We start from the raw sequence: 15,978 nt of genomic DNA, 5'->3' as shown, positions 1-15,978 counted from the left end.
TCCTTTATTCTCGCGTGGCAACCGTTTGGGGTTCATAAACACAGAGTGCTGCTTTTTTCTCGCAGCTCATCCTCTGAGCTTCACTGCGTTCAGACGGCACGCGTTTGGAGCGTCAGGTGCGCCTGGCTTACATTCAGTGTCTATGCAGATTGTGGACACCCGTCAAGGGCATGTTGAGGCATCTCGTGCTGCGTGTTTGAACCACTCTAAGCGTTCAATGCACATCAAGCATGATAATAATAACATTGTCATAACAAAGAAGGCTGATGACGTTCTCTTGCTTTCAGTAAATAAAGTCAAGACTCTCTATATTTCTTTTTCCATTGCACAAAGGTGTTGGACACATTTTAAACGCGTGAAATATGTTTGGTCTGAATGCAGCATTAGTATCCAAGCATAGCGTTTGTCTCTCAGAGCGCTTCTCTTCCACTATTTCCCCACTCAGCTCCTTCAAACTAACTAATGCGCATCATATCATCAGAATTAATGTTCGCATTAAAGGAGGAATGTCAGAAAGAGCAGGAGCTTCTTAAAGAGACAGAGGCCCAATTTCAAAATTGCGAAGTCAGTTTTAATTAGTCATGTTTGTTGTACACAGCGTTTTCATAACAACTGGCTCTTGAAAATGCTCCCCGGAGCTGGAAACGACCAGCAGCTCGGCTCTCAGGTGAAGTGCATGAAGATGACAGAAAACAAATGGGAAAAAAGGTTCTGTTTTCCAAGGAAGCTCTGTCCTTTCAACAGTTTGGATTTACACTTACTACAGACTCATGCAGCTGTGCACACAGAACAACTGCGGACACTTCTCTAACAATATCATCATGACAGCAAATCCCTCTGCAGCAAACTCACCTCTCGTGATCCAGCCAGTTTCCTTATGTTTCTCTAGGTGGTGGGTTTCTGCCAATCACTCTGTCCCTTCACATGATTGCAAAATGTTTGTTCATGTCTATTTCCAGAAGTCAATTGTTTTCTTTTTTTTTCTTTTTGTCACTATAATCGTGCGGACAGTGTAAAGAATTTTTCTTTAGAAACCAGATTCTGTCGTTTTGGCAAGGCGTTCACCGTATTTCTAACTGTACTTCATCTCCTAATTTTTTTAGTTTGGTTTTTATTTATCAAAAAAAAATGTTTTCATGTCACTTATATCATTGCAATGTTTAAAAGAAACATTTTGTTTTCTTATTACCAGTTCGTGTAGATTCTTTCCATAGTTTTTATAATTACAACTGGATGAACAGCATTTTTAGCCTATAGAGATATGATATATTGCAATTAAATTAGTTTAAAAAAAAACAGTTTAGTTTAGTTTGTTTTCAACTCAACAAATGCCCCAACTTAATTATGCACTAATGCACATGCTAACTAATAAGAGATAGGCTTTAACTCATCACAACATCATGTAACCGTAAAGTATAGCAGGCTTTCGACTCACTGTTTAATGTAAACTGCAGCACCCATCATCATTTCCAGTGACGGCATCCTCATTACTTACAGTGCTTAATCAGATGAATGACAGGTGACGGGGTTAAACACTGCAAATTTGATTGACACAAAGTGGCACTCGTCTTCCCAAGGGGACGGGAGTGTGCCGCGATCGTGGAGTGATGCAATTAAAGAATTCCCAGTGAGGGGGTTTAACTGCTTTGCTGGAGGTTCTTCACAAGATCAGTTTCAGTAATGATCTCTAGTGAAATGGCGGATTAGAATCGACTCCTATTTATTTCTTGCATGTTTTGTTTTGTAGCACGACGTCTCTGAAATCAGACTCGGCTCTTTAAGACGTTGTCAACAGGAGAGGTTCTATTTGGCAGACTTATTAGAAAAGAATAGTTAGATGGGCTTACAGAAGGATCAGACAAACAGAGAGATCTATTTTTTGCTTACTTCCCCTTCACACCGTCACCACAACAATAAAAAAATCATCCAAACCAGAGGCAGTCGATTAAGGGTTATGGAGAGGTCAAAGAGGCATCATGAGTAAGAGTTCTCTACCTGTTCTAGGCGTGTACAATCTACCGGAATGATTTTACGAATCCTTCATGCTCGATTTTGGTAAACCACCTACTCTTGCTTTTGATGCTGAAGTTCCATGTTGCTTATCCAGTCAATATTTTCCTGGTTCTGCGAACAGAGGATTGATGATGATTAGGCTGATTCACCAAATGACTGTTTTGGTTTGTTGTATGCTGCACTGTTGCTTGACCTTCAGCTAATTACTTTTTTTTTTGTCTGTTGTGATGTCGACACACCTACATAAGTCCAAACATGCCATCTGTACCTTTTAATCATGCGAAGCTTAACCTCTGGCTTCACCTGGTGTGTGTTTACACCGCCTACATTCAAAGGGAGATTGGTTTATGCCTGCAATCTGTTGACTATTTTTCATTCGTTGCTAACAAACACCGTGTCAACTGAAAAGTACCTGAAAAGCCTAAATTTAAAGCAGCCACTGAAAGACCTGTTGGTGTGCACTTCTCACCTTTAAGCTAAAATCAACACAAAAAGAAAATGCTTACCTATTACCCACTGGAGAAGAAATGCCAGCTTCTAAAAACCATTAAAAGCGCTGCTGAGAGCAGATAAAGTATGACTTTATGTTTCAGATATAATGAGTACTGTAGGTGTATCCTTAAATAATTAGTAATAATTAATTAGTGCATGTCACCCTGGTCTTTCCACCCATGACCTCATTTACAACCTGCAACATTGAATAAGCACTTTAACATGGCCAAATGTACAACTAATGTGTCCTCATTAGTTTGAAACAATAAAATAAAAAAACAGACGATCAATGCTGAAGGAACATACATCCTCATCTGAAGCTTTGGAGTTGGCGAGGCAGATAAACATGCTGGTAAGTCAGAGTCCATTTCTTCAGGTCGTCTCCAAACTTTGAAAAATGAAGTGTTGACTATGATGACAATATTGTGCTGGAGATGTAAAAGTTTATATTATTCACTGTGTTTGCTCTCCAAGAGACTGCTTACATGTTAAAATCCTAGTTTGAAAGTTGTTAAAAGAGTTAATACATCACAGCATTGAGTGATAAGGTGGAGGAAACTTGTGGCGACAGCAGTAGAAGTTCATCTCATTATCGATGGGTTGCCAGTTCCAGCCCCTGCTCCACCTGTCTCTGTCATTGTGTCCACTGGGAGGACATTTCACCTGCCTTGTCTGCTGTTGGTGGTCAGATGGCCTGGTAGCTTCGGTACATGAGTGTACCCCAGGTTAGCTTTGGCTACAATGTGACGGGTGAATGGCTGAATGTGGTGCAAGGTGCTTCGGGGTCCTCTGGAGCTGATAACATGCTTCCAAGTACAGTTCATTTACCATAAATAGCGGGTCACTTCAAAAAGTCCTGTCTTGAAATGGAAGTAATCTCCCAAATCTAAAAAGTAATTTAGACGGGAACACTTGCACCATCCCAACTGTGACGTATGTTACCAGAGGTTTGTTTTTCTGCAGAAGGAGCTGGTGCACTTCATAAAATGAAATGGTCTCACGAGCGAAGAATATTATGTGGAAATATTGAAACAACATCTAAAGTCATCAGACCATTGAGAGTTTTTGGGTAGATCAGAAAAGGTGTGCAAGAGTTTAAAGACAATTATCCCCAACATAATAATCTTGGTCACTTAAAAGAAGAGAAGCTTTGTCTGATTCTAATCCAGACAATGAGACACACGCATGACATATTTCAAATCTTTCTTACATTTTGAGGTTTATTTTATATATATATATATATATATATATATATATATATATATATATATATATATATATATATATATATATATATATATATATATATATATATATTTCTTTAATGTGCATAACATCAATGAAAGGGATACTTTAACCAGAAATGGAAGGCGTCTGCACAGCATGTTTATTTCTATGCACTCAGTGTTTGGTTGGGGCTCCTGTTGCATCAATGCAACATGGCATGGAGGTGATCAGCCTGCGGCGCTGCTGCTGAGGTGCAATGGAAGCCCTAGTTTTCAGCATTACATTGTCAGACCTGACGTCTCTCTTACCTCTTGACAACACCCCATAGCTGGTTCAACGCAGGCCAGTTTGTTAGTAACTTAAGGACATGTTCAAACTATGTTCAAAGTTTTTTTAGCTACAGTCGTCAAGAAATGAAGACTTTAAATATTTCACTCTTCCACTCTTCCCAATCCGCTCCCTGTTCTACTTTGCTCTGCTTTCTGCTTCATGTTTCTCATTAAATCCTTTTGCTAATCATTTCTATTTACCCCCTGGCTGTGATTCGGCCAACTTCCACTTTTGCAATTCCAATGACGCAGATTTAAATAGTACCAAAGGTTGATTTTCAAATGCTTTACAAATATCTAACATGACACATATAAAATAAAAATAATAAAAAAAAATACATTTGGTTTACACATAAAAAAGTGAATATACAGTTGAATCTCATCACAACAGGTTTCCTGTCAAGAACCTTAAAGAACCGACATTGATTTGAATTTCTTGGTAGTACGACCGAGGACACTTTTCTGGGACTTGTTCTAAAACATGTATCCTTGCCTGGGAAAATAATGAAGCTTCTTTTTCCTTGTAGAAAAGACAGCCTTAGCTGAAGGATAGACGTATCATGTCAGATTTATGCCATGTCTGTAAGAGACGGGGTTATTTTCATGCTGTTCACCAAAATTCACTGCAGACTGTTTCTTGAATTATGCAGTGGCTAAGGTAGAAATACAGCCTCGGGCATTTTTCTCTTGCAGTATGTACATCTGGGGAATTTGCATATCATCCAGGTGTTTTCAAGTGAAATGTTGGAAAAGTATAAATTAGAGTCTTTAATATTTTTTTTTGGTCAAGTGTTCTATTATGAGATTTTTTTGTCTTACAATCCATAAATAGTTCAACTATTTTCTTTTTTTGTGTGCCTCTGTGGCCCTGAGCAGAATTAATTCAGAATAGAAAACGGATGGATAGTTATCTCTGCATCAGGAATATGTTTTAAAACGCTATGCAGAAATATTTTCAATTTTTTTGTGTAATTTATTCGTTTTTAGACTTTCAGACCCTTACGTTGATTTAATGGTAGATCTGACTGTTTTTAATAGGTAGTTGCAGATCCTACTGTGTGCTAAGAAATGCAGAAATTTGTCCCTGAGGATGCTTTCACCTCAGCCTTCAGTCGGTGTTTGTATTTTTCTTTCTTCTGTCCTCAGTTTTGTCTTCAGTGTGTGAACGGCATACAAAAGCAGACTGTGGGTCGGAAAACTGACTCTCATGCAGCTCGACTTTACAGTGCTTTGAGCCCTTGTTGGTCTTTCTTTTTCAAATTTAGTTTTCAGTGAATTACCTGGTTATGAATCATCTGCATTTTTACACCTTTTTTGTTTATCATCTTATTCGATTCACGTGTGCCAATTTTATTTTAGGTGAAGTTGCAAAATTGCGTCTCCCTTCCTCCTTTGTCTGTATTTTAGCAGCCAGCCCTTAGGGGATGTTCTATAAAGTGAGATTAATGGTGTAATTATCCAAACTGAGTTTAAAACGGGGCTTTGAGTGTCACAAAGCCACCTCTACTGGTTACATCACACTATGCTCATTACCTTTTCAGTTTATGCTTTTAAAACCAGACTTGTGTCCATTTTACTGATCTCGGCTCAAAACAAAGTTCTTCATACACGCGGCAGATTTAGATTGAAAATTGAATGTAACTAAGAAGTTTTTCAAATTGCAGGGACAGGGACCTCACAAAAAAAATAGTCAAACCGAAAATTTATTTTTTTTTGTAAATATTTAACCTCAGATTTTATCAGACACTTTTAGAAACATAAAATCGCTTGAATTGTCAAGTTTATTACCCAATAATGTTTTGACGGTTCAAATTCCAGACCTGGAGGGAAACTATCTTGTAAGTTTCTAAAACCGCTTCAGTATATCTGAATAAAAGAAAAGGAAAGAAGGCATAATTAAGTGTTTTATAGACCGTAATAATGTTATGAGGACTTCATTCAACCCTTTTACTCACTTGTGTCCATGCAAGGACAGGTATAAAAGTACTTCAATCACAGGTGTTTGACACTCCGGCTCTAAAGCGGTTTTATGATCGCTGATCCTCAAGGCAAACAGTGTTAGATGTTACCTTGTGTCAGCACAAAGCTAACGGGTAAATAGCAGGGCCTCTGCTGAACCAGATAACAAGATTCTCAGCAAATTTGTCCCTTTGAATCAGGTGTGCTAGAGAATGGTAAAACCTAGTGGGAAGAAGTGTGTCTTATGTGTGACTATAATTTCCTGAGGGAGTCTTCCCAAGGGATCATAAAGTCTAAGTCTAAGTCAATGCTGGGACTGCAGTTAAACGTCATGTGCGCCAATTCACAGACACTGAGTGGAAGGAATCGAGATCCGAGATCAGTAAAATGGACACAAGTCTGGTTTTAAAATACACTGGAGCTTATTTGACACCGATCACAACATACTGTACACATCGCTGATGCCGTCTCTGATTTTCACTCTCATACCTTAAAATCAAAGCTATGCATGTTTGAAAAGTTAGCAGGTTTAGGACAGATTATGTGACTGACGGAAACTGCAGCACCCAGTACTCTCTCTCTAAACATCACTATGAAAAAAACAAACAAACAAACAAAAAACACTTCTATATTGTTTTTTGAGAAAACGCATATTGAAATAAAAATTGCTGTGGACAAGGACTACACTGCAAATAAATGTTTAGGTATATTTAACTTCTTATCGTTTAGGAACTAATTAACCCAAAATAAAAATTGATCATTAAATCAATCAGAACAGTTTTGTAAGTCATGCACTTGAACGTAGGCTGTGGTTGTTAACGCCTGGCTCAGCATAATGTGGCCCAAAGGCTGACTGAGGTTGCTGCTCACAGCATCTGTATATGTTTCTGGTTTTAAAAGTTCAAGAAAGCAGAAGAAAGCTCCTGGAAACCTCTCTGCTTTCTGCCTTTTATTTTTGTCTTCTGAGTGTCAAAAGTGGTCCAGCTCTTGAAGAGCACTAGAACGTGTTTTTTACATTCACAAAGCCTTGATTGTAGATTTCGAGAATACGCCTACCCCTTCAGAGTGCTCTTGACGTGGCACGGACGTCTTTCATGGAAAACAAATCAACAAATGTATTCCGGGTCTTACTACAGTTCTCTTGAATGCAGCTTCTAGCTGAGTGAGGTTTTTATTTATTTTGAGCTTTGACTGGCCTTGTACAGAGAAGCAACTCCTCATTGGAGCTCATTAAGACTTACATTAATCACCTGCAGTTTTAAAGCCTGGGATTAACACATACCTTTTAAACTTCCTAAATTTATGTTGAAGCAGGCCGATCTATGAAACTGCTCATTAGTCATTTATTTAATTACCCAAGACAATGAGCACAGGCCAACAATTAAAGGCAGGTTTTTTAAACAATTGACATACTTTTGTACACCTCTACACAGGTGGTTGTACAGATTATATTTTACATAATGCCTATTTTTTATGCATTGTTGTTGATAGCAAAAGACGATACAGCTGACAGAAGCCTAAAGCGAGTGCCAAACGATGACGAGCTCCGTCAGCGCGACTCTCTTTGGTAAACTAAAATCAGCCTTGCCTAAAACGCTTCCGTCTGAAGCTAAAAATAATCAGTTCCAAGAAGAGAACGTTGCGATCTTGGTCTGATGTCTGCTCGCCCGTTGAATCCGTGGATGCAAAGAGGAAAAAACATTAGTTCTTTTTCATCCTCCTCTGATGTGGTGAAGAGCGTGCCTTCAGCGGTTCCTCAGAATTCAGAGGAGATTTCCGCTGAGCAGCTCGACCTCTCAGCCTAATCACCAGATCTGAAACTCCAGCAGAGCTTCAGGCCGTACCGAGACGGATAAAGACCCTCTCCTACGCCCCCTCCTGCTGTTGCTTCTTCTGGCCCCACATGCTAGGACACAATTAATTCATTCTGCTGGCAGCTGTGGACCATCCCAGTTGGGCAACTCCCATCCCCTATACTCATTCCATCCTTATTTGCATAATATCAATTTGATTCATAATGGACTATTGTAGAACACAGGCTGCAAGTTTGCATAAAATGAGAGGAAAATGGAAACACCAAACTCTGGAGATTGTTTGCTATGTGAACAAACAACTTCTGTTCTTACTGGAGAACTGAGGGGATTCATGCCTAAATGGAGGGAGAGAGAGAAGACTTTCAGTGAACTCGACGGAAATGGAAGTGCATGTGTGTGAAGTTATTTCTAATGTGGGATGGAGGGAGCGCTCTGTTGGCAACTCTCTCAGGAGAATAATGTGGCTCTGCATGTGAGAAGGGGAGAGTGTTGATGAATTTAATCACAGAAAAGCAAACTGGCCGTAGGCTGAGCAAGTGTGCAGAAAAAAAATAAAACCCTCTGTACCTCTCCCCGGATGAATAATCATACACTCCTGCCTCTGCTCCTTCTACTCCACTGACTGCTTCTGGGGACCGAACGCCAAACAGGAGAGAGATTCACAGTCAGAAATGGAGACAGACAGACAAGAAATGGAGAGATGAAGAGAAATGGAGCGAGAATGATGGGATGGGAGGAAACAGCGCAACAGTGCAGAGGAGAAGATTAGGTGAGGGCAAAACTGAATCTAGAAAGCGATTCCCCAGGCAGACGACGTACAGTCACGGCAGATTTTTCTGAACCAGAGTTTGTTGGGGAAGAGGGGAGATAAGATCACTGTACGGCACATGACTAAAGATAAATCCGCAGCTGCGTTTGAATATCATTTACACAGATAGGCGTCGGATAAGGGCGATCACGGCAAGATTTGTTTGACTCGGCATCCGTCTGCTCGGTCTCCAAACAGTAACTCGGGCATCAGCGTGCCAAAGTGAAGTGAGTGGGGCTGTAATTGGTGCCTGTGTGTGGATTGTGATAAAAACTGATACCCCCAGGACTCTCCCCTGTGCTCCTCTGTTGAGCACATTTGTAGAGTGTTTCAGCCAATGTGTGTTGACAGCAGAAAAAGATAATCCTTTTTTAGCCCTTCCTTCACCCGCAGGGCAGTGAGATCTTGATGGTAAAGAAAGCGGGAAATTCGGTTTACTGCTCATGAACACTTGAGGTACTTGTTGAACGTTTCACACCCCGTGACAATATTCGATGACCTTTTTTTTTTTGTAAAATACCGAGATCTTTTGGAGTAGGTGATGACTACTCCATATGACTGGTTTTGATGACTAATTCTGATTATTTTTCAAACACATGTAGTTTTTTTTTCTGACAGAATAAATCAACACCTGAGAGAAACTTAAAGGAACTTAGCAAAGGAATTCGCCAAAAATCTACAATTCTGTCAATCAGAGAATGAAGTGGGATCGATCATCAAGTATATGGCCTCTTCTGTTTTCCTGCCCACCATCGGGCTTAGAGAATATCATTCCCTCAGGAAGTGGGTCCACATGATGGTGGCGACCTGTGGGTCAAATGGGGTTAGCACACTCATCAAACCTGGACCCTATCAGACGTAGCTCCAAAGTTTGAGCCACTGTTCTACTTCCATGTACAAATCATGCAGTGCCGTATGAATGCAGTTAAACTGCAAGCTTTTTCATATTTTGTGACTTCTTGTTAGAATGGCCTAGTCCAAGTCCAGACCTTATTCAAATAAATAACCAGTAGCAAGCCTTGAAACTTGGTCTGTACAAGTTTGAGTTACTTTGTAAAGAATAATACAAATTTCAGGCTCTGCATGTGCATAAGTATACCGCAAAAGAGTTGGAGCTGTAACTCTGTGAGCTGTAACTCTTTTATTTTTTTAAATTATTATTATTATCCATGACTTCTTTGTCTCTTTCTTTGTAGGTGTCATTAAAAATAATGTTGCCGCTGTTTGACCTCAAAGTTGAACAAGTATAACTTTTCTTTCAAGCAGAGTTTAATCCTCTTTCAAATCCCAATTGTATATTTGACAGTGGACTCCAGTGTACTAATCAAACATTTGTATCAGCTTATTAATGCTGTTATAAAAAGACCAGATCAAGCCTTTTGCTTGTGTATTCTAATTATGCAGATGAGCTCGGAGCGGTGGTGCATAATAATGTTTGAATTTACCTGTGCTAATTAAATTACTCCGGTGTTGCTGCCAGAAATCCGCGACTGTCTAAATTAGACCAAAACGCTCATTTAGAGCCGCTGAAAATGTTCTGTTTTAGTTTCTGAAATATACATTTGAAGTTACACATTTCTACTGAGTAGTTTAAAATGTAATTTACAAGCACAAGGATGACCACGTGCGTTTCGGACTGTCATTAAGGAGAATTCTCATTCCAGTCAACATCTCCTGCCCTCAGTAAAGTGGTGCTTAAAACATGCATTAACTGACTGCTAAAACACTTCTTTCCAAAAATCCCCCTCTCCGGACACGTCTGATCATTTGATTGTTTGACTAATTTACATAGATTACAAAAACATCTGAATCATGCACAGTAAATGAATCACACTGTCAGGACACTGACGACAGCATTGCAGCAACATCGGCACTTAATGTTTTAATGCGATTAGTTAATTCTTAGGTTTATACTTTTGTGTGCCTCTGTGTTGCTGTTAATTCGTACAATACCATACAATAAACTATCCACTTGCCTCGTCCACCTGCAGAGTTCCACTTTAGGCTCAACTTTGATACTGTAGGGCCAGGAGTTTCAGGGTTTGTGCCATTTGCAGTACAGTAATTCCACCACACTTTGCGCTATCTGAAAAATGACGTTTTTTTTCTGAAATGGGAGACATTTTGCTTTCCAGCCAATATCAGGTTATTACGGTAATTTCACCCCCGCCATAGCAGGGAGTGAAATTGATCTGAGGGTCGCTCTTTTAATTGGGGATAAAATGCGAATATAACTTGCTAGATATTGAAAGTTCCGGTTCTTATGGCTAAATGGGCAATATATATTTACTCAGAAGACATTTAAATAACTGCGTACAACTAAAATAAGCAAAAATATCTAGGCAGACATTTTATATTTGGGTCACAAAGGGCTAAGGCTAGTTTACATTAAAGTGAATTTATAATATGACTACACCAAAACTGCTGCAGTGACTAGCAGCTAGCAAATAAGATATTTACTTTTTCCCCAGTTGCACACTGAAGTCATAAGCTCTGTCAGAGATCAGAGCAAAAGCTGAAACAGAAATATGCACACTCAGAAATATGAACTCTTTGTTAAGCTTCCGCTGTTTTTTTTCTTCCAGTTAAGATCTGTGTCCCCTGGCACCTCTTTTGTCAACTCCTCTTTCCATGATGCTGCTTTTGAAGATCACACATCTGACAAAGAGTTACCATGATGTTAATATTAGCCCCATGTAGTGTTATCATAACAATGAACCGTACACTTGAGGCCACAGATTCACTCTCTTCCTATTTCTATTTCCATGGTGTTTTTTAAGCAATTTGCGATGGGAACTTGGCAATGCAGAGCACGGAAGAAGACAGGCGACAAAATGGGCCTAATGACTGGCCTTGGGGTCAGGAGACAAGTGAAACTGTGACGGCGGTTTTAACCACATCATCAGCCAGGGCATATCTGAGGACACTGAGGTGACTTGGAAACTGATTATATAAAAGAGGGTTACTCAACAAGATTAGTCGCGTGAAACTAAACGGACAATGACACACACACAAAAAAAGTATTTGTATTTATATCAGTTTAGTGACATACATTGGAAATGTTGATGCAGATGGTGAGAGGGAAATTATCGGCTCATTTTTCTACTAATTTGATTATAGTTTGGATCAGCAGCTGTCACATTTACACGCTCCTGCCCTCTCATGTGCAATACACCATCACACTCCTACGCTTGTTGTGCTTCACTCTTCTGACACACAAAATATACAAGAGACTTTCACATTCAGTATTAGGAAGGGACGTGAATTAATAGATGTTAAGGTGTTAAGAAAAGATGCACGGGACTTTTGTCTGTTCAACACAATCAATTTGAAAGAAACAATTTGGCATTTAAAATGAAATACAAAGAGGAAAAGAAAACATTCTGTCTAACTCATTATGCTTTTGTTCATGGCAAACGTTTCTGCTGAATTTGGAGGGATTTTAATCTCAAGAGATGAGATGAAAAAAATAAAAAGATGTGACATGGAACTTCTGCTTATAAGATGCAACATTTTTCTCTACAGAAGCTGGTGTCTTTGTAATAAATGTTATAGTTTTCTCTTAAAATAACCAATAGAATGAAGTAACTGTGGAAACTGTATCAGTTTTGGTTTTAATTGCATATTAGGAGGGTTTTTTTGTGCTTGTTTCATGTCCCTGCAGATGTTTGACAACCGTCTTGCAACCAGTAGACAATGGCAGAAGACTAGTAAAGTACGGCAACCCTTTTCTGCAGCTGTAGCTGCAGCTCTCAAAAATTGAACTGTAGTGGAAGAGGAAGTAGCAAAAGGAAGATAAAAGATTCAGGGTAATAAAGTTTGGGAGGGAAAAGTTTCAGAGTAGCCAAAAGGAAACACTCTGATCAGACATAATGGAGCCACTGATCAAAGAGCCATAAACTACAAACTACTGTCTTTCAGCTGTATCTTATATCAATGCAGCCACGATAATTTTTGTGGTAAAGTAATAAAACAATTCAACTTATTTTAAAAGCTTGAATTTACAGAGTCTAGAAAATTATTCAAGAAAATTAGATGGGCATAATATCCATCTATTTATAAGATTAAAAGCAAAACTATATACATCAAACTTTAACTAGTTTGTACATGATTATCACATTTACCAGCAGTAATCATACTTTCCCTCTTTCTTTATTAGTTTTGAATCGGTGCTGGGTATTGTATAAGAAACAACGTAGAATACCATTTAATCTGTAAATCTGTTATTTAGATTGATTAACTTGCCATAAAAATAAACCGATTTGCCTTTTTTCAAATACGTGTAACTGTACAGACTGAACCTTTTGTGTTTCTCTATTTATTGTTTGCATTTAATCAGGTTAATACAGTAAATGTAAAGTAAATACCTTCTGAGGAGTTCTTACAGCATTGGCTGCAGTGACCAAACATTAGCAGCAATAACAGGATCCCCTCTTCTTTATTACTTCCACCTCACTACAGATTACGTCAGGCTTAACTTGCTTTGAAATACGCGTGTAAACCCTCAGTAATGTACGTGAGGTAGGCATATGGGTAAAAGGCCCTCAGGCATTCAAACAAAAAAGAAGCACAACAGTGTGGACAGTGCCCTAAATACAAGGACAATCACTGAGTCAAGTTAAGTCTGATATATGGTGCCATTAACCTACTGTCACTTTTGCACTTTCAGTCAATTTTTTCCTCAAATTGTAGACGATGCATATTTATCAAATCTCAGAGCACCAGAAGTTTGATATCTTTAAGGACAACAACCAGTTTAGTCTTTTGTACGAAAGCTCTTGTGGGCTGTAGGTAAAATTACTGTTTATAATTTAACAAATCAGGCTAAAAGTCATTGTCAGGATGAAACTCTTGTTTATTTTGTGACTTTTACATTATAATAAACCTTTCCTCACAATAATGAGGTAAGAAACACATTTAAAATGTGTTGCTATCACACTATAATGAATAAATGATTAGATTTTTTTCAAACTCCTATTTTGAGTCATACGTACAATAAATATTATCCACACATATCAGACTAAACCTTCAATAATTGACCAGGCACCAACTGGGTATTGGTTTGCATACCAATTTTTTTTTACTTAAGTAACATTTAGCTTCTGCAGACAAATATTCTATGCTATGCTGCCATAGCACCAACATGGATAATCTGTACCAACGTGTCAACAACTCCTCTTCATTATTTTCCAGCTCCCGCCCGGTCTGTGGTAGAATCAGCTATGCACTACCTGCCAAGAAACAAACAGCAGTCAGACACCATTAGCACTAGATCACAGCAGAGCACTTTGCAGCTGAATAGTCAGATGTTCCCCTCAGGAGGACAGATCAGAAACACAGAGAGCTTTGCACTTACATTCAACCAGCTGGTCGGAAGCAAGACTCAAAACAACCAAATAAGTAAGCATCTGTTTAACATCTCCAAAGTGCCAAATGCTTGACTTTTGTTTTTGTTGTTTTGTCTTTAACCAAAAATTGCTGCTCTCTTAATCTCTCTTGACGTAGATGTGAAAGCTCTGTCTCCGGATTTAGCGCATGAGCATCAATCATCACTTGAGAGCGTCTGCGACTCTCTTACAACAGCCGACAGAAGGAAGCAGAAAATAAAAAATTTTTGGATAAAGTGGAGGAAAAATGAAGCATCTGTTCTATTTGCTGAGATTTGTTTCCCTCGTTATCGAAGACAAACACATCTCTCGCCGTTCATTTCTCTTCCTCACTATGAACCGCGCAGCTCTCACTTTGAGCAATGGGTTACAACATTAAGGCTTTTACGTTCCACTCCGTTTAGATGTGACTCAGCATTAAGCCTGTACATATCTCTAATTTAGACCTTTGTAATTCTTCCTAAGCTTCATTTAATCCAAGCAGTTTAGACTTTGATAAAGTCTCACAGCCTTCATGAATGAGGAATATTTTGGAAAAGGCCTAATCAAAGTTTCTCAAACATGCAAAAATGTCAAACATACAATAACAGACAGCAACTAAAATTCTGGATTCAAAGTCTGAATACTGTGAACCGTCGTCATGCTGGTCTGATCCTCATTTTAAACATGAAGTCTTCCCAGCCCTTATTGATCCCCTGTGATCTATTAATAGAGCTGAGCACTGACTGTGAGTTGTTAGCTATTTTTAATAGAAGCTATTTTTCAAGCAGTAAAGTGGGGCGTAGATAATAAGTGGTCTAAAAGAGAGGCGGATATATATGTAAATTAGATCTATTTTTTGATTTAAGCTTTAACTCTTTCGCTGGAAGACATCTGTTCTGAATGTAGGATGAGAAAATGTTGTAAAATGCTCCATTGTACAATCACATTCATCCATATCACATCACCATAGCTTGTTCAGTTGATGACTTTTCATACTGCTTTATGTTAATTTTCATATATTTTCTGATTGGAAACTGTAAATGGACAATAATGCAAGATGTTCAGCTCTGTGGCCAGTGTGTGTGTGTAGACCAATAAAGATCTGCAGCTAACCAGCATGTCAGGAAAAGGCCAGGATCTCAGATTTCGTCAATACAGATGAAGTCCTTGACAAACAGGCTCTCTCTGAAATGCTTGTGGCCTGTTTGATCTGGGTTCGTTATAACTCAAGTCAGCTCAGTCTTGTGTGAGTCTTAAGGTTAGACGCTGGCGAATAAATTTCTTTTTAAGATACCTCATCATTAGAAGTCAACAAAAGAGAGAATTATACAGCGAGTTAGCCTAGAACACATCCAAGATCATATTTGTCTGAGATGTGGACACACATCAGCCTTTTACTGGACTCTTCAAATTCTGCTCCCATTGATTTGTATTGTTGTCGTTGTGTCTCGGCTTTCTTGTGTCACTTTTCAATAACAATTCTGATGCTGTGTGTTTCTAATTCATCACATCTTTTGCTCGCTCGTCTCAGCTGCTGTCTTTTGATGGTCAAGCATCTTATTTTTCTCCTTGACAAGAGTTTTTAATGGCTGTCCCCTGGTTGCAGTGAGATCATCCAGGATCAAAGTGTCATGAGTTGTTTCTTATGTACACTAGCTCTAAACGTTGCACAGGCAAAAGAAACGACAACAAAAATCGATCCTAATGGAGACGATATAAATCCTATGGCTTTGTCATATCCATCATTAGGAGAGCTGATGAAATGAAATGGGTGGTGGTCTTTCTTATGCGACTGTTCCCATTATTTTATTTGTAAGATGGGAAATCTAAGCCTGGTGCCTTACCTCTGGTGTATATAGACTTAAGAGAAAAACATCTCAAAAACTCTGTAATAACCTTCATGTTTACATGGTGTCTTTAAATTCTGCCTCAGGTATATTTGTAATTTCCTCTATTTTGACTGTTCT

At 38.8% G+C, this 15,978-nt stretch overlaps 1 protein-coding gene across 2 annotated transcripts in view; it reads left to right on the top strand.

Annotated features, from left to right (window-relative positions):
- Positions 1–14,222, top strand: part of wapla (WAPL cohesin release factor a) — a 59,671-nt gene extending 45,449 nt beyond the window's left edge. Inside the window, exons 21-22 of one of the 2 annotated variants that reach the window (XM_055029640.1) lie at positions 13,836–14,042; positions 14,148–14,222. In XM_055029640.1, the coding sequence (XP_054885615.1) occupies positions 13,836–13,908 (73 nt within the window). In that variant the 3' untranslated portion in view covers positions 13,909–14,042; positions 14,148–14,222. Of the gene's footprint in view, positions 1–13,835; positions 14,043–14,147 lie in introns of those variants that run through there. The other variant, XM_055029643.1, reaches the window with a different exon arrangement.
- Positions 14,223–15,978: the final 1,756 nt, after the last annotated feature.

Source organism: Poeciliopsis prolifica, unplaced genomic scaffold (assembly GCF_027474105.1).
Source record: "Poeciliopsis prolifica strain line A6 unplaced genomic scaffold, Auburn_PproV2 SCAFFOLD005, whole genome shotgun sequence".
NCBI lineage: Eukaryota > Metazoa > Chordata > Actinopteri > Cyprinodontiformes > Poeciliidae > Poeciliopsis > Poeciliopsis prolifica.
The sequence above is the reverse complement of the archived record's forward strand: the minus strand, read 5'-3'. Positions and strand labels throughout refer to the sequence as shown.